Source organism: Paramormyrops kingsleyae, chromosome 1 (assembly GCF_048594095.1).
Source record: "Paramormyrops kingsleyae isolate MSU_618 chromosome 1, PKINGS_0.4, whole genome shotgun sequence".
NCBI classification, from domain to species: Eukaryota; Metazoa; Chordata; class Actinopteri; order Osteoglossiformes; family Mormyridae; genus Paramormyrops; species Paramormyrops kingsleyae.
The window spans coordinates 65919491-65936162 of NC_132797.1; the positions used below are offsets into that span (position 1 = coordinate 65919491).

General features: G+C 44.7%; 2 protein-coding genes across 8 annotated transcripts; one reads left to right on the forward strand and one right to left on the reverse strand.

The window, feature by feature from the left end:
- Positions 1–1022: 1022 nt before the first annotated feature.
- On the reverse strand, positions 1023–8203 carry dcun1d2b (DCN1, defective in cullin neddylation 1, domain containing 2b). 4 transcript variants are annotated; one of them, XM_023834872.2, is made up of 7 exons: positions 8064–8203; positions 5349–5565; positions 4890–5058; positions 3929–4059; positions 3246–3328; positions 2373–2469; positions 1023–1976 (listed from the first exon to the last, which is right to left on the reverse strand). In XM_023834872.2, exons 2-7 carry the CDS (start codon positions 5521–5523, stop codon positions 1897–1899), a joined length of 735 nt encoding a protein of 244 aa, XP_023690640.1. In that variant the 5' UTR covers positions 5524–5565; positions 8064–8203; the 3' UTR covers positions 1023–1896. The 4 variants fall into 4 exon arrangements, with proteins under 4 accessions (XP_023690640.1, XP_023690623.1, XP_023690632.1 ...); XM_023834855.2 differs by lacking the exon at positions 8064–8203 and adding an exon at positions 7136–7208; XM_023834864.2 differs by lacking the exon at positions 8064–8203 and adding an exon at positions 7136–7208 and having other exon boundaries at positions 2326–2469.
- tmco3 (transmembrane and coiled-coil domains 3) lies at positions 8152–16288 on the forward strand. Of its 4 annotated transcripts, none has more exons than XM_023834821.2 (13): positions 8152–8290; positions 9462–9982; positions 10780–10959; positions 11127–11318; positions 11657–11785; positions 11943–12035; positions 12117–12303; positions 12715–12832; positions 13250–13445; positions 13967–14117; positions 14274–14353; positions 14556–14705; positions 14930–16288. In XM_023834821.2, the coding sequence occupies exons 2-13, from the start codon at positions 9536–9538 to the stop codon at positions 15041–15043; spliced, it is 2037 nt and encodes a 678-aa protein (XP_023690589.1). In that variant the 5' UTR covers positions 8152–8290; positions 9462–9535; the 3' UTR covers positions 15044–16288. The 4 variants fall into 4 exon arrangements, with proteins under 4 accessions (XP_023690589.1, XP_023690596.1, XP_023690604.2 ...); XM_023834828.2 differs by lacking the exon at positions 8152–8290 and adding an exon at positions 8771–9017; XM_023834836.2 differs by lacking the exon at positions 8152–8290 and having other exon boundaries at positions 9840–10377; positions 10468–10959.
- The last annotated feature ends 384 nt before the right edge of the window (positions 16289–16672 follow it).

Sequence of the window (16672 nt, forward strand, 5' to 3'; positions counted from 1 at the left end):
GCCAGGAAGAAACGCTGTGCACAGGTACGCGGTAAAACCTTAGTGAAACGTGAACATCTTCAACATTGGTGTCAACACTCAGTCCAATTCCTGACACACACTCCGCATGCGGTCACATGACCCTAACCTTTCAATGCATTCCCAGCATAGAGAAATAAACCAAAAATCTCAAAATGGGAAAACTAACCCATTAGTGCCCGTCCGTCTAGAAAGTACTATCCACTATCATCACCCGGCATGCTTAAAATAACGAAAATTCTCATCCTGATTGTTTAGAAATCGTACGCAAGCGCTGACCAATCCTGGGTGGGTAGTGACCCAGCGGGCTACGGGACCCAGCAAAACACCATCCCCTGGCGTCACCATCTGGGTTTGTCGTTGACATTTGACCCACTGATGGAAGAGGGGACAGCTGGACTCCCCAGCCAACCCATCAACACGAGGTACACAGATTACACGAGAGATACACACTCCATGTGTAATCGCGACTATTAATCTTAACAGATTTTCGGTTTCGATTCGATAAACGTACAAAAAGTTTAGAAATGACGGCGCATGTTCAGGACATCATGCTTATTCTGGACCAATGAGGGCTGATTCCTGTTGATATTTTAAAATCCGTCACTCCCGTGACTCCACCCACACCAGACACAACGAGGTTCCAGAACAGTTACAATATATAAAAGATGGTGAGGATGCAAGGGGAATCCACAGGGGCTTGGGTCCCACCGCACGCGACAGGCAGGCCCCTCTGTGCGGGAGGGTTACTCACTGAACGAAAATAGCTCTTGCTTCACCACCCAGTCGCTACGGAACGAAACCTGGCACCCGCGCCAGGGGACCATCATCAGCCGCGGAAGCAACCGGAGGAGGCCTCAGTCCCAGAGCCAAAACGTGGCGCTTCAACGCCAGTCCGGAAAGTACTGCTGAGAGGATAATTTAACACTGAATGGAGTTGTCTCGTTCCCATTGTGGGGGCGGGAAAATAATGGAGCATAAACGCAAATAAAATGGAAATGAAGCATGATAAATGTAAGGTTTAATTTACAGCACAAATATTCAACTTTAATACTTATACATAAAGTGTGTGCGTGTGTGACGATTCACACACGCACACACACGCGCACACACACATGCACACAGTTATATATACACACATACACACTAACACATACATACATATCGATATAGATAGGTATTTCTATATACTCCTATGGATACAGTATATTACACCTGTAGTAAAAGAGTTTCTGCTGGTGATGTGCCATTAACTCAAATGCTTGTGGCTCCTGCTTCGCCACCCTGTCCTTCAATCACGCTGAAGTAAAAATGGATAAAAAAAAAACAGCTCATGCAAAACGGATCTTGTATCATACACCCACTGCCACAAGAAAAGCTTTTGTTCTTCCGTTTTTTTTTTGTTTGTTTTTTAAATCAAAGTAAAGAAGGCTGTTGAGGGAAAGTAGGGCCCCCCCCAGAGGAGAACCCCGGTGAAACTAATTGAGAACGACGCATATCCCATGAGGTCTCGGGTGGGTGTTTTGGAGGTGGGGGGGGTGGTTTTAGGGTAGATGTATTAGCTTCTTGTTGATGACAGGAAGAGCTGTGGATTGCTTGTGATGAGTTTGGTTGAAAGAAATATAATAATCATAAAAAAAAAACCACAAACTCGTGGCCTTCATTTTTCTCTCACTGTATTCCCTGATTGGTTTGTCTGGTAGTTTTGACTCCATCTTCTCTCTTCACAGATGGTCTCAAGACTTCAATCTTTTTTTTAAATCCCCATTCCTTTTAGCGCCGTCTTTGAAAAAGAAAAGAAAAAAAAACAAACAACGACAAAAAAAAAAATTATAATAATAACTGAACAAACAGGCTAGGGCCAGAGCTGGGCAGTCATTATACAGCTTTGGGTTTGCACCCAGTAACAATCGGTCGTGCAAACTCCACAAAGTCATCTATGAGAACAGGCCACGCCCCTGGAAAGAGGAGGACAACAAACAGGATCAGTTATGTTGCTGCTTTGCTTGAAAGATTACTTCCTACCAAAGCAATGACTTCATGTTGTATTACTGAATGAGTAATCATCCCCTGGTGTTTTCACTATGCCAAATTAACGTGCTGAGCCAATATCACAGTAGCCTGGAGCACTATTGAAAAAATAAACAAAGCATCAGTAGTGACTCCCTTTTCTTATTTTCAAACGCTAAAGTGCTAACTTTTAAGACCGTCATGCCATTGGCAAAACCACAAAGAGGAAGTCCCGCCCCTTATTGATTTTTAAAGTCACAGCGCGCCCCCGACTTCCTCGTCTGTCATGGTTTCTACCTTTCAGGCTGCTGACCGTGCGGTAAGAGCGCCTCGCCGTGGCTCACCTTCCTCGTCATAGTTTGACATATCATCGGCGATCATGTTCCCGAAATCCAAGAGCAAGTTCCACGTGTCTTTGGGGATGGAGCGTTTGTGGTGCTCCTTAGCATGGCGCCAACAAGTGAGGAAGAACAGCAGGTTAAGGAGGAAGATCACTTCTGCACGGTGAGAACGTACCAGTAATACCTGTGCCTGCAAGGTACCCTGGGAAGGGCTTCGATCAGCTACAGATGTGACCCCCAATCACTCAGTAGATAATGCTGCCTAGTTTCACGTATGACTCATTTTGTACTTATAATTTAGTGCAAGAGGATCAGTTTTCAGTATATATCATGAGACCAACTTCACGGTTTGAATCATTTTTCAGTATTTGACTCAAATTAGAGAACAACGGATGGGAAAATGACTAATCGCCTTCTGAAGACCCCAGGTCTCCCTTCCCAGGTATAGAGCTGTTACTACATTCTAGCTAAAATGCAAATGCTATGCCATCATAATTACCATTTTAATGACTCCCAGCACCAGGGTTTAAAGCTGTTGAGAAACAGCTCCCTATTCTTATAAAAGGTGATAAACCCTTTTCAAAAAAGAACGACACACCAACATATGAAGAGAACCAACATTTTGCACTGAAATACACAAATTATTAGAGAACATGGTTGACTAGTTTAGATATATTCGTATATAATATCATTTATTTATATAAAAACAATAGTTCTACAATCTTTAGACATTCAGTAAATTACTAAACTCTGGCTTCACTGGGGTGATATAAGGCAAAGGTACATTGCCACAGGTTCAACTGTAGCCTGCCTTTTGAGATGTGAACCTAAAACCCCCAGGATTGATACGATGGCCCTACTGCCATAAAGACTCACCAATAGAAACTTGTTCCAAAGGTCCAGGAACTTGAAGCGGCCATTGAGAACCAGATTCCAGTAGGCAACTGCCATCTCTAGGTCTGAAACGAGAATGGCGGCAGTAATAGTCGCACTGAGAACTGTTATCGTAGGTGAACAGCCTCATCGTCGCGGGCGAGCTTTCGCATTGACCCGCTCTGGCTTTGTCCTATCAGCAGCTTCTGCTGCTCTCCTTTGAGCTTAACAATACAAAAAGCGCCTAGACCATGGGCCTGGAGCCAGAACCTAGGCCAGGAAGAAGTGCTCTCTCCATCTGAGGTAAGAGGGTTCTGGCTCTAATCTGTCCACGCAACTTTATGAGGCACGGCAGCAGAACGCTCGGTACCCGGACCCTCAACCACCACCACGCCCAGCACTCCGGCTGCTAAGGATGCCAGATCTGTGACAGCGTCGCTTTGCACTCTGCATGTACTGGGTCCAAACAACAGGCCTGTAAGACTCCCTGCTCTGACTCAGCCTCCAGTGTCACGAAGCAGCACACCAGTCACCAGTAACATCCCACAACAGCCAGCACCCCCTGCCCCCCCGTACTCCCCAATTCTCCCCCTCCTCATAATATGCAGTTAACAGTTTGTAAAACCTCTCTGTCCAAAGGCACACCGCCCCACCCAAAGTGTTCTCTGGAAGGTTCCATGGCTCACCTAAGCCTTTCTGTCCGGGATTCTTGGCAAAGTTAAAGGTGAACTGATAGAAGTCTTTGAACTTTCCGGAATCTTTCAGTTCCTGTTCTAATCTGGGCAGAATTGCTTTGAGCTTCTCTGTGCTGTCACACCTGGGGAGACAACGGAGAGAAAGAGTCACGACAAAAGAAATCCACTTAAAAACCTTAAAAAGAAATGTTCGACCAGCAACATACATGCAAATGGTCCAGCGACATGCATTCACCTTCAATAAGACAACTATGAAACTTAAAAATCTGTAAGCCTCAACAACCATTATTTTTGCAGCCTATTTGCATTCTGTGGAGTGGGAAAAAAATCAACTAGTCAAATGAATAACTGCAATTACTAATAAAAAAATAAGCAATTGGTCACTTGCCTCTAAATGGTGGGGGATTTCGCTCAGTTATGTTATCGACTTAGATTCAGGTTATCGGCTTAGTTTCCAGCCTCTGTGAACATCTAGACTGCCTGGGTTAGGTACCATTAAACTGAAAAACAGCACTTTCAGTCTGAAAATCCAGAGTGAACTCTACGTGAGACTAGGGGCTCCCCGCAGAGGGATGCCACAGAACCCTGGGCTCCCCGCAGAGGGATGCCACAGAACCCTGGGCTCCCCGCAGAGGGATGCCACAGAACCCTGGGCTCCCCGCAGAGGGATGCCACAGAACCCTGGGCTCCCCGCAGAGGGATGCCACAGAACCCTGGGCCCCCCGCAGAGGGATGCCACAGAACCCTGGGCTCCCCGCAGAGGGATGCCACAGAACCCTTGGCTCCCCGCAGAGGGATGCCACAGAACCCTGGGCTCCCCGCAGAGGGATGCCACAGAACCCTGGGCTCCCCGCAGAGGGATGCCACAGAACCCTGGGCCCCCCGCAGAGGGATGCCTCAGAACCCTGGGCCCCCCGCAGAGGGATGCCACAGAACCCTGGGCTCTCCTCACCCAAGCTCCGCCATGCCATCCAAGAACTCCTTCTTGCTGAACTCGCACTGGGTGGCGGCCCTGAACTTCCAGGCCACCACCAGGATGCTCATGCTGGCCGGGTCCAGGGTCAGGTCATCGCAGAACTGCTGGATCCCGTCAATCCCGATTTTATTCTCATCGTGAGGATCTGGGCAAATCCACACAACCATCCATAAACAACCAGGGGCCTGTTATTACAAAGCTGGATTTTGGGTTTAATAAGATAAATTTAAGGTAGTCTGGGCTAAATTAAAGTGAATGAAGATAAATTCCATTTAAACTGGGGTACCTTAAATCTGAAGTTATCCAGCTAACCAGCAAGTCTCACTTCATGATACTGGCCCCAACATGAATGCTAACTACAAGGCAAACAACCAGAACCAAGAAGTCTTTAGTGTCATATTCCCATTCTAAGGCATATTCCAGATTCCCACTTGCCTTTATAACGATTGTAGAGCTGCTCCAACTTCTTTCGATCCACAGAGTTTTTCATGGATTCCTTATAGTAGAGGTCTGGGTTATGGAAGTAATTGTCCGTGGCCACTTCTAATTTCCAGTCATTCTGTGTCAGGCAGTACACGGCGGTCTTCTCTCCGGCCTGCGTGAAGGCCATAAACTGTCGGATCTTGTCCTTCTGCGATGACTTCAGCTTATGCTGCAAAAAAAAAAAACACGGATGAGCACAGCAATTGGCACAAATGCCCCTTTGTGTGTTTTGTAACGTGCGGATCTGCCTCGTAATACCATCCAAAACCCTCTGATTAGTCCAGATACACACTTTCTCCCTCTCTAAATGTTTCATCCCTCCACCTTCTAAAGACTGATTAAATGCTCAAAACATTTCTTCAGTTTAGGAAGAGTGCTCGTATGGTTGACAGGAAAAAAAACCTGAAAAGTCTTTTTTCCCCAGTTAAGTGAAGATAGGCGTTGGACATTATTTATGAGATTTGTGACAAGGAGATCTGTCGTCACTGACAGTTGCCTGCCTTTCCAGTTGCCACACTTTATTTGCATGGTGCAAAAAGCTCCGAGGAGTTCATGCCAGTGCGTACCACGGTGGTCAAGCCAAGCCCCTGTATATTATTAATCCACAGCGCAGAATACGGCGTTAATCAACCAGTGTCCATCCAGAAGCGCCCGGTTTGTTGACACTGTGATGAAGCTGTTAACCCGGTCAGTCAGTCTCAGCCTTGTGCACATCGGTCCGCTTATTTTAAAGCAGCACTGATCGAAACGCCCAGCTGAGTCGTGCTGATCCTGCAGGAATAGGCGGCACATTAACATATGAAATCAAGGCCGCCGAGGACATTTCTGTCCCCCCAGCCGGAGTCACGCCGGGAAAGTAACCAGTCTTTCTGAATCAAGTGTGCAGTTTAACCACGCGACTCCTAACTAACATGAACTCTCAAACTAACAGCTTATATGTGTAAATGCATTACGAGATATTACGACGCAATTTATGCGTAACCGATTTATTAGGAATAGTTAAAAACCGTTGCAATCACTCAATAGTGGAAGATATGGGTGCACCCAAAACTAGGTTAATTGGTTCCTCACTTTATGCTGACTTCACATTTTTATGTGCAAGCCACGGATGTGCAGAAATCCATAATGTTTGATAAGGTATCTGGCCGTTGATGGCGTTATTACATAAAGCAGTGGCTTTCTCCAGCCGATGCAGTACATCACACGGGCTGGCAATCGCAATGCATCGTCCATGCACGTATTGTGATGGTGCAAAACTGAAGGTAACCATCAGATCTCCGGCTATCGGCATCCACAGCTGCGCCGGTCCGAGGGACAGTCCTGCCTGCTAATATGCGGGTTCGATTTGTGCGTTTTTAAATAAGTGGGGGTTCCGCGTAATTTTCTCTTTGTCCTACTTACTCGCACGGCTCCAGCAAGACAGTTGCCCCGCGTCCCAGTTACCCTTCTTACGCAGCCGGACAGGTCCTGTGTCCCGACTCCCTCAGATACCAAAAAGGGAAAGGTACGTGCGGAGCAACTGCAGGAGTCAGCTCTCAAAATACCATCAACTCTGACCTTCCCCTCGCACTGACAAACGGGCACAGAAAAACCTCACTGACAGTGCGCCGCTGGCGCAGGACACGTCGCGCACGGTACCGCCTGCCCTTCGGCAGTACCACCCCAGCCTACCGGCCCACGTTACAGCCCGCTGCAGAGGTTTATTAGTCTGTTTGGCTTACTGTTTTGATCGTACCTACCATTTTCTCACCCGCTTGTTTGACCAACTTGATAGCTGGTAGCTCCCCTGCGCACGCGCAGTGGCCACTAGGAACTGCGCTAAAGCACGAGAGAGCTTGCGCACGGCTGGTACCCAGAACAGGGAGATGTAGTTTTACTTTGAATAATAATAATAATAATAAAATTATCATTATTATTATACCATCAGAATCACTAGCAGTATATTATTATTATTATTATTATTATTATTATTATTATTTTATTATTATTATTGTAAATATTTAAAGTCAGGAGAGAAAAGAACAGAACGGTGTAAAGGGATAGAAAGTTTCAAGTTTGTAATATTCGAGACCCATGCAAGAAAATATGCCAACGGATATAGACAGTAAGTTTCAACAACAAAGTAAAATAAAACTAAATTTCCTTAATTTCCTTCAGTGTCAGTAAAGTATCTATCTATCTATCTATCTATCTATCTATCTATCTATCTATCTATCTATCTATCACTTTAAAAATAGATAGATAGATAGATAGATAGATAGATAGATAGATAGATGGATGGATGGATGGATGGATGGATGGATGGATGGATGGATGGACCAATAAATATATACCAAGAGCTTCACAGAAAACTACATATCCCAGTAGGCTGTGGGGGGGGGGACCCGATTACGATTGGTTGCGGAAGTTGGATTTTTTTCAGTCTTTAATTCGGAGGAAAAGACAGAAAAGAAATTCAACATCAACTAATGAACTTAAATTTAAACCTTCAAAAACACACGTTTCGTTACTGTGATACTCGAGAAGCTACAGTCTACAAAACGGTTAGCCTGTATTTCTTGTCTTCTTTATGCAGTTTTATAGGTGAATGCTGCTATACAACTGTTCACGATTTTTAATGCAGATTTTAATGTAGGACCACAGTCATGATGCATCCCCGGGGCGTACCTGCGGACGAGTGACATCTTTTGGCGACGGACCTGAGCACTCCGGGTCCCGGAGCTGTGAGCTGTCAGACAGCGAGTCGGCGGCTTTCGGCCAGTGCTGGAAGTCAGACGGGAGGCTGCGGCTTTCTGGCTATGTTTCGCATTTTGGGAGGAGTGGCATCTCACCAAAAAAGCTCCTTTAGCCCACTTGAATGTGGTGCTGGCGTGGACGCCGTATAAATCCGACAGGTATTTGCAAATTACGTATTTTACGCGTCAAAATCTGATTTTTATCTATGAAGCTATTCGCCGACTACGTCTTGTGCGTATTTGCCACATTGAAAAATGTAATCAAATTTCTCCATTCCGCAGATTTAAAAATGTAGTTATACCTCGCTGTGTGGAAAGGCTGATCCCCACGGGTTTCCACCGAAAAGATGACTGCCCATAGGAAGGCGGAGGTGTATATTATAACGCAAGAAATCGAAAAAAGTGCATTGGTTCAGTATATGTTAAACGCATGGCAATAACGTAACTGCGCGTTTTAGCCAATCTTAAAAAAATGTATCCGTATTATCTTCTGGATAGTTAACTTTATCGCCAGTGTGGGACTGACCGGCTTTGCGGAACAATGGTCCCATTGACCAGAAAGAGACTTACAGTAGTTGTATTCACTCTTTTTGGAGGAGGGGAAAACAAGTATGTCGTCATAAGAAACAGTAAATTCATAAGCAAGGAACTTTAATTCATGGCTGACTTTATTGTTGAATCGCGGGATTTGCTTGAACCTTCTTACAGTTTAACGGAGTGACGCGCGCATCAATTTTTACGTGTGAATTAATTGGCGTAAATTGCGTCTGTCAGCTTTTGATGGCTCCCCAGTGGCATTTGCTGTAATGCTTGTCAGGGCGTTTGCCATGTTCCGTTTCATTGTTTGAGCAGTCAGGTGCGCCCAGGTTACGAAAACAGGTGGGAGGTAATACTTTTAGTGCGTCTGTCTACATTTCCAGATAAGATCATAACATGTGATACATACACGTACGAAACCGGTCAGAATTTTTGTGTAATCTACATATAATCGTTTCGTTTTCAACGTCGGTATGGACAGTCAAGCTCTTTGGAGATATGTTGAAGATATTTTTGGTTGTGTTTAATGGATTGTTCTTGGTCTACTGTATATATTATATGCTGATACCAGGATTAAGAGAAGGGCTGAACTGGCTATCTGGCAAACTTGACATTTTCCCATTGTGGACCCGCAAAATTTGTGGTAAATTCATCATGGAGAAGCCAACCCCCTAGACATGCAAAATTTACTATGGGAGGATTTCTGGTGCATCAAATGAATATTGAATGAAGATGTTGAATTTAGCAAACTTGTTAATGCTGGACTCTGACCCACTCCTTCTGGCACCCACAGGCATCAACAGTGTGCTTCAGAATGTAGGAGACCTTGTAGTTCTTCAACATTCCTCATCCCTCCTCAGCTAACAAATGCCGAAGAGCAAAGGTGACCGAATGTGGGGTGTGTGTGCACTGCTATGTCTTGGCCTGGTGGGGGCACTGCAGCAGGAACAAGTGGCCCAGCACGCCATCAAGCTCCACCGCGGGAAGGGCGCAGCAGTGACGCAGGGCCGGCGCTGGCTGGCGGAGCACTGCAGGCGGCTGGCCGGGCTGCTGAGGCAGAAGACTTTTGCCGTGAAGAAGCTTGGCGTTGCCATCGCCGCTGTGGAGCGGGACCGCACGCTCTCTGACCCAGAGAAGCTCTTCCAGGTGCACACCCTGGAGATCTTTCAGAAAGAGCTGAACGAGAGCGAGAAGTCAGTGTTCCAGGCGGTGCTTGGGCTCCAGCGGGCCCTGCAGGGAGACTACAGGGACGTGGTCAACATGAAGGAGAGCAGTCGACAGAGGCTCGAAGCCCTGAGAGAGGCCGCCATAAAGGTAAGGAAGGGGCAAACAGGCATGCATCTAGACAGCCTGGAAGGGGTCCTCAAATTGGCTTGAAGGTGGAGCCAATGCCACAGACACAGAGCTTTGGAAGCTGATGTTGACGTGAGGGATGGAATAGAGAGGTGTCTGTCAGACTGGGACAAAAACACAAACCTTAATGGTGACCCAAGTGCAAATGTTCTGGTGAAGAGGGCCCCTGGTTCAGGGAAACGGTGCAACACCCTCTTGATTATCTGTGACTTGAGACAGACTTGTCCGGCTGACTACGTTATCTGCCTATGACAGGGGGGACGCGTGTTTGCGTGTGTCTTATTTGTAGGTCCAGATTATGGAGGAGATTCTCTTTAACTCTCTATTTCTCAGACGGCTTAAACATTTAGACGCAGGTATTTTCTAATGTTATTCTTGGCTGTTTAGCAGATATCTAAAAGCTTACTGTTTATGCCTATGTATAACGATGAATATTTCCGATGCAGCTCAGTACCCTCTCAAGTACAGCAGCAGGGTCTCTCTTGAGACCTAAAGTGGCATCCATTTTGTCACAGTTCATTACTGCTATGCCGCCTGCAGGTAAAATGTTCACATTACCATGTTTGTCCTCTGAAGAGGATATACAGTATGCACATTTAAGATGATGTACACACAGAAGTGCGTGTGTGTTTCTCGTTGCCTCCGGTGTGTGTATAAGTTTTATATGGATTCTAAAGAAAGGGTGCATACACATGGAGCTGATGATCTCCACTGACTTGAAGACAAAGTGGATGCAAAGCCAATGGTTCTGTCTGCAGGAGGAGCAGGAGTATGTGGAGCTGATTGCGGCAGAGAAGCACCAACAGGAGGCAATGAAAAGTGTGCAAGACCAAAACAAGACCCTGTCTATGCTTGATGAGATCCTGGATGATGTGCGACGTGCTGCTGACCGTCTGGAGGAGGAGATCGATGATCATGTCTTCGATTATAACAAACAGGCAAGATGAAAGATCTAACAGATAAATCTCTGTTCAGGGGAAGGGTGTGAGTTGGTTGATCTTGTTTGTTGTGGGACTGGTCTTCTGTGCAAACCCAGCAAAGGATGTTTTCAAAAGTCTGAAGGTTGATTGCCGAGCCACTCACCCCGCCGGCTGTGCGTCCGCAGATGAAGGGTGTTAACGTGGAGGCCGTGCTCCGGGTGGAGGAGGATGAGGAGGACTCTCAGAGGAACGTGTCCAGGCGGGAGGTGGAGGATAACTTGGGGCTCAGTATGCTGATCGACTCCCAGAACAACCAGTATGTCCTGACCAAGCCTCGGGACTCCACCATGCCCCGTGCTGACCATCACTTCATCAAGGTCTGCTCCACATTCTTCTGCTCTCTGCTGCTAAGTCAGGGTCTCCACATCAAGCATGTTGATGACCACAACTCACAGCACCTGTTTAATTTAGTTTCAATGCTGCTTAGATGCTAAACCCCCAGACAGACTAATCTTCTGTTACTTTAACATCTCCTCTCATCCTGTCATCCTCCATATAATTTAAGTTCTCCACAACTTGTGACCCACACCAACTGAGTGTTTGTTTCTTCTGCATTCCTTCAGCATTGTTCCTTCTCTCTCAAACTAGACCATTTGTTTACGATCTGTATTCTACATGTGTGACCTGTGTCTGTTCTCTGTGCTTGGTTATTCAGGACTTGGTGACTGTGGTCATGCTTTCACTTCCCTGCGGGTGGCTGTGTACACAGATGGGTCTCCCCACCATGTTTGGTTACATCATCTGTGGGGTCCTCCTCGGCCCCTCCGGGCTCAATAGAATCAAGGTGAACACTTTGGGATATCTTTGATCTCAACCAGCAGATGGTACAGATGGTACCTCCCCATTCTAGATCTTTCCAGTGCTCACACTGCTTATATTACACTTGGGATGCTGCATAGTTTTTATACATATAACTGTTGTGTATTGTATTGTGTTTCTAGTCTATGGTTCAGGTGGAGACATTGGGAGAGTTTGGGGTGTTCTTCACCTTGTTTGTGGTGGGCCTTGAGTTCTCCCCCGATCGCCTACGCAAGGTCGGTACCATGAAAGTGTCATTGTGAACTGCTCAGCACAGTGCACGTGAGCCGTAATGTATGTAATATGTGTACCAACAGGTGCTGAAGATCTCTGTCCAGGGCTCGTGCTACATGACGCTGTCAATGGTGGCCTTTGGTCTCCTCTGGGGACATCTGCTGCACATCCGCCCCACCCAGACTGTCTTCATCTTCACCTGCCTGTCCCTCTCCAGCACCCCCGTAGTGTCTCGCTTTCTCGCTGGAGGGCCACGTACGGACAAGGAAGGTAATCGTGTTCATCAGTGAGTAAGAATGTGTCAAACCAGGAAATGGAAAAAGAGGGATCTCGTTTTAAAGCTGCGATGGCAGAATTTAGGCTTTGTGGTGGGTGGGGTTACTGTGAGCTGCCAGGCACTGCAGTTTAATGCAACGGGAACCAGTAATATAACTGATGAGGATCAGGTTAAACCTGTCAGTGACTGACACACAGAACAATCTGATCGAGTATTGGGTTTCAAAGCCTCAAAAACAATAGATATTTCATGCTAAACAGGGATAGGCTGAAGATTGAATGTGGCATGTGGTCTCAAAAGCAGACAATGACAATTAAAGTAATATGCAGGTTCAGAGTATTAAAGCTAATTCTGATCTTGGCATGAAGCTTTATCTGACGTCTGCCAGTGTTTTGCCCACACAGGCGAGTTGGATTACAGCAGCGTTCTCCTGGGAATGCTGGTCATGCAAGATGTCCAGCTGGGCCTGTTCATTGCTATCATGCCCACACTCATTCAGGCTGGCGGGGGCGGTATTGACAGGTAAACCCTCCTCTCTGCCTTTGGGCATCTCTGCCTTTTTGCTATATGCTGTGAAAATAAAGCTGATCTGCATTTAATGTACAGTAGGTGTGTTAGGTACTCGTTATATGCAATAAAATGCTCACAAATCTTTTATTTTATGAAAGATCATGCTTCTGTGTAAAGGATTTGTTTAAAAGTTAAAGTGATTGGTTTTAATTTTGATCTAATTGCTACTACAATTTGTTTATTTGGTGATTTGTTTAGAAGTGTGAGTAGTAAAAGTGTGTTTACTTTATGTATTACGTGTTTCTGTGGGGGAAAAAAAAAATGTAAAAATAAAAGTAATAAGCAAGGCTGGTCTCTGTAGCTGTGTTTCTCTCTGACGCCTGGGCCTGTCAGTGTGCCTGCGTTTCTCACTGTGCCGTTTTGTGGCAGTGTTGTTGTGGGCGGCCTGCGCGTCCTGCTGCTCCTGGGCCAGGTGGCCGCCTCGCTTGCCGTGGTGCTGCTGCTGTGTGCTCTGCTCAGGTCCCATCTGATTGGCCCCTTTTGCAAGAAGCTGCATGCTGAGTGCAAGGGCACTAAGGAGATCCTGGTGCTGGGGACCACTGCTTTCGTCTTCCTCATGCTGACGGTATGATTTTTGCGCGGGCACCGTGCCTGGCAGCTCCTCAGCCAGAGAAGGACCTCATCTCGCTCTGCCTACTTAACCCATTCCAGCCCAGTTACACCATTTTACTTTTATATTACATTATCAAATCATGATTTTAAAGAAGTAAAGGATATGGATAATATGTTCAATAATAAGTTTTAAAGGCTTCATTGATTATTATAAAATTATTTCATTAAAAATGATTAGCTTTTAAGAATCCTACTATTCTGGCAATATTAAGAATGATCTTTTCCGTTCTAATCTACTGTATCTAAAAATAAGATGTATAAAACAAATATTGTACAGTGTTAAATGCATGTAAACATCTTTAAATGTCACGTTCTTGAGCAGTGCTTAATGTGGTGATGTACATTATCATTTGTTGTTGCATAGAATCTTCTCTTCCATGTCATTCTTGCCGCCGCTTTCTTCCTCTGTTTAAACTTTTTTGGCTGTGTGTGTGATTTGAGGTTTTAAGTCCCCATGCACTCCAACCGCTGCAGGTGACCGAGTTCTTGGACGTTTCCATGGAACTGGGCTGCTTCCTGGCTGGTGCACTTCTTTCCTCGCAGGGTCACATGGTCACCACTGAAGTCATGAGCTGTGTTGAACCAATAAGAGATTTCCTTGCTATCATCTTCTTTGCCTCCATTGGTGAGTCTATTCATTGTCCGGTACTTGGCACTATATTTATATATTATGCTATTTTATTTAGAGACAAAAATGAACAAAAATTTTAGTAAAGCAGTGCTATACTGGTCTTCTACCTGCAAAAGCAGTTATGAATCGATGGCCATGTGTCTTCGACAGGCCTTCACGTATTTCCTACGTTTGTGCTGTACGAACTCACCATTCTGCTGGTGCTGACCCTGACCCTGGTCATCATGAAGGTACAGCCGTAATTCTTTTCCTTTACGGTGTTACGGTCTTGTCCCTCTTCATCTGATCATTACGACGGTTACGGTGTCACCTCAGCAAAGACAGTGGAGCTGTATTATGGATGACGACAATAACAATATTGAGATTGTTTTGCGAAGGATTTTTTTCTAATAATATCATGTCCTTGTGTGTTTTTTGCTCCTGTTTGTCCAGTTTCTTATAGCGCTGCTTGTACTGTCGGTGATCCTCCCGCCAGGGTCCAGGCACATTCGCTGGATCGTTTCAGCTGGTCTGGCACAAGTCAGTGAATTCTCCTTTGTCCTGGGCAGTCGTGCCCGCAGAGCGGGCATAATCTCTCGGGAGGTAAGTGCCATTTGTCAAACTTAAACTTCTTTGATTTTATTAGCTTTGGGAATATAATTGTAATTGACCAAGCATCATTTTTTGAGCAATTCATTCATTATTTGACACTTGATTCTGGGTTACTAGAATTTACTATTTTGAACTGATGATGAATCCTGTAATTTCTTCGTAGCATACGTAGCATTTTTTGGTGTAAAAATAACATTGATGCCTCTTTAATTCAGGTGTACCTGCTCGTCCTCAGTGTAACCACACTAAGTTTGCTGTTGGCTCCTGTACTCTGGAGAGCAGCCACTCTCAAATGTGTCCCTCGACCAGAGCGCAAGACAGTCACGTGAAGTCACTGGTACTTTATGATCCCGAGGGATACTCTGAGTGTGGCCGGTGTAGAAGGAGAGAGAGGGTTAATGAGTGGGTCAAAGGGTATTCGTAACCCTAAGCTACAGAGAGTTTCTGTCTTAAGTTTTTTAAATTGTTTACAATTAAGTTTCAATTTCCATAGTGCTGCATTGTCACTGATGGATCAGTGATGAATGTTTTTTTTTTTTTGAAGTGTCTAGAATCTTCTCTTTATTTACAAAACATTGATTTATATTTATGTTATTGTGAAAGGGCACAAACGGGAGTGTCGGAGGGGCAGGGATCCACTGGCAGATTCAGGGCCAAACACTTGACAGGGGTGACATTTTGTGAGAGGGTCCAGAATTTCTAGGCAGCCCCTGGGCACAAATGTTAGTAAGAGTGCCTCACGTACACAGATACAGGGGCGGAGTAAAGCATGGGCTGTCCCAGGCCCCAACAAACAACAGGGCCCCAGCCTGCCTGGGGGAACAGTTTATTAAATTGACAGCCCCTGAGTGTCTGTGCTCTTGTCTGCCTAGGACCCCTCAACTAAGTTAATCTGCCCCTACACAGATACCGTGTTGTCCTCACAAAAATGTAAATTGCTTAAAATAATTAAACATTATAAATGATGGCTGAAATGATGGTTTGCATAAACTTTAGTGATGATGCACTGAGCATTTTGCTAAAATATTGTTGAATGTGACGGTTTTAATTTTCCTTTACTTCTTTTCTTTATTTCTTTTCCAGTTGTAAAAGGGAAAAATAACTGCACAGTGATATTTTAAGAGTGTAATAATGCTACTTAAGAGTTGCAGCTGCTGAATGTGCCTTAAATTCATATGTACACTACACTGCCTCAGCATAAGCGGTCTTAAAGAATGCTCACATCTTTCTACAACACGCACAAAACAATCATTGCATTCCAAATGTCCATTTCAAATGCAACCAAAGGTGTTATTCATTTATAAATGAATTGTCTATGTAACCCCAGAGCTGTATTTAGTTTTGGAATAAGCCCTGAAACACAAATGTTTCCTATTGCCCAAGCTATATCCATTTTAACCTACTACTCTTCTGAGGATATGTAGTTTATTGGCATGTATTTGACTATATTACATGAAGAAATGTTGCTGCTGTAATTCGCTGATGTTATAAATATTTTTAATAGGGAACCAGAATCTAATGGGAGTAAATGCTTCAGCTACCAAGCACAACAAATAAATATATTTGTGACCGTATGTTTCATTTGTTTTGTACTTTACTGTGTAAGATTATGTCCTCTTACGATTGGTTGTACTTTGCCCCAGCTGCCACTGCAGTTGATTTCGGGTGTCTTTATGTCATTAAGTTACCCATTATTTTCTTAAAGTGTACTCAACAGCTCCTACAGTGTTGGCTAAACCAAAAGATATAACCTACTTTAAATTAAACCAGAATAGGGGGGAAAGCTACCGTTGCAGGTATACCACATCTATATATATATATATTATTTTTATATATATATATATATATATATATATATATATATATATATATATATATATATATATATATTTTATTTATTTATAATATATATATATGCTGCAAAATACATTTCTTGAATGTTTGCACTCTTGTTAAAG

Bases quoted from the DNA above. Each gene is read 5' to 3' on its own strand.
- dcun1d2b (XM_023834855.2), bottom strand. The intron at 4,060-4,889 runs GTGAGGAGAGCC...TTGTCTCCCCAG, and splicing joins GATGGCATGGCGGAGCTTGG to GTGTGACAGCACAGAGAAGC. The intron at 3,329-3,928 runs GTGAGCCATGGA...TTCTCGTTTCAG, and splicing joins TCCCGGACAGAAAGGCTTAG to ACCTAGAGATGGCAGTTGCC.
- tmco3 (XM_023834821.2), top strand. From the start codon at position 9,536: ATGCCGAAGAGCAAAGGTGACCGAATGTGGGGTGTGTGTGCACTGCTA. The intron at 11,786-11,942 runs GTGAACACTTTG...TTGTGTTTCTAG, and splicing joins CCGGGCTCAATAGAATCAAG to TCTATGGTTCAGGTGGAGAC. The intron at 13,446-13,966 runs GTATGATTTTTG...CAACCGCTGCAG, and splicing joins TCGTCTTCCTCATGCTGACG to GTGACCGAGTTCTTGGACGT.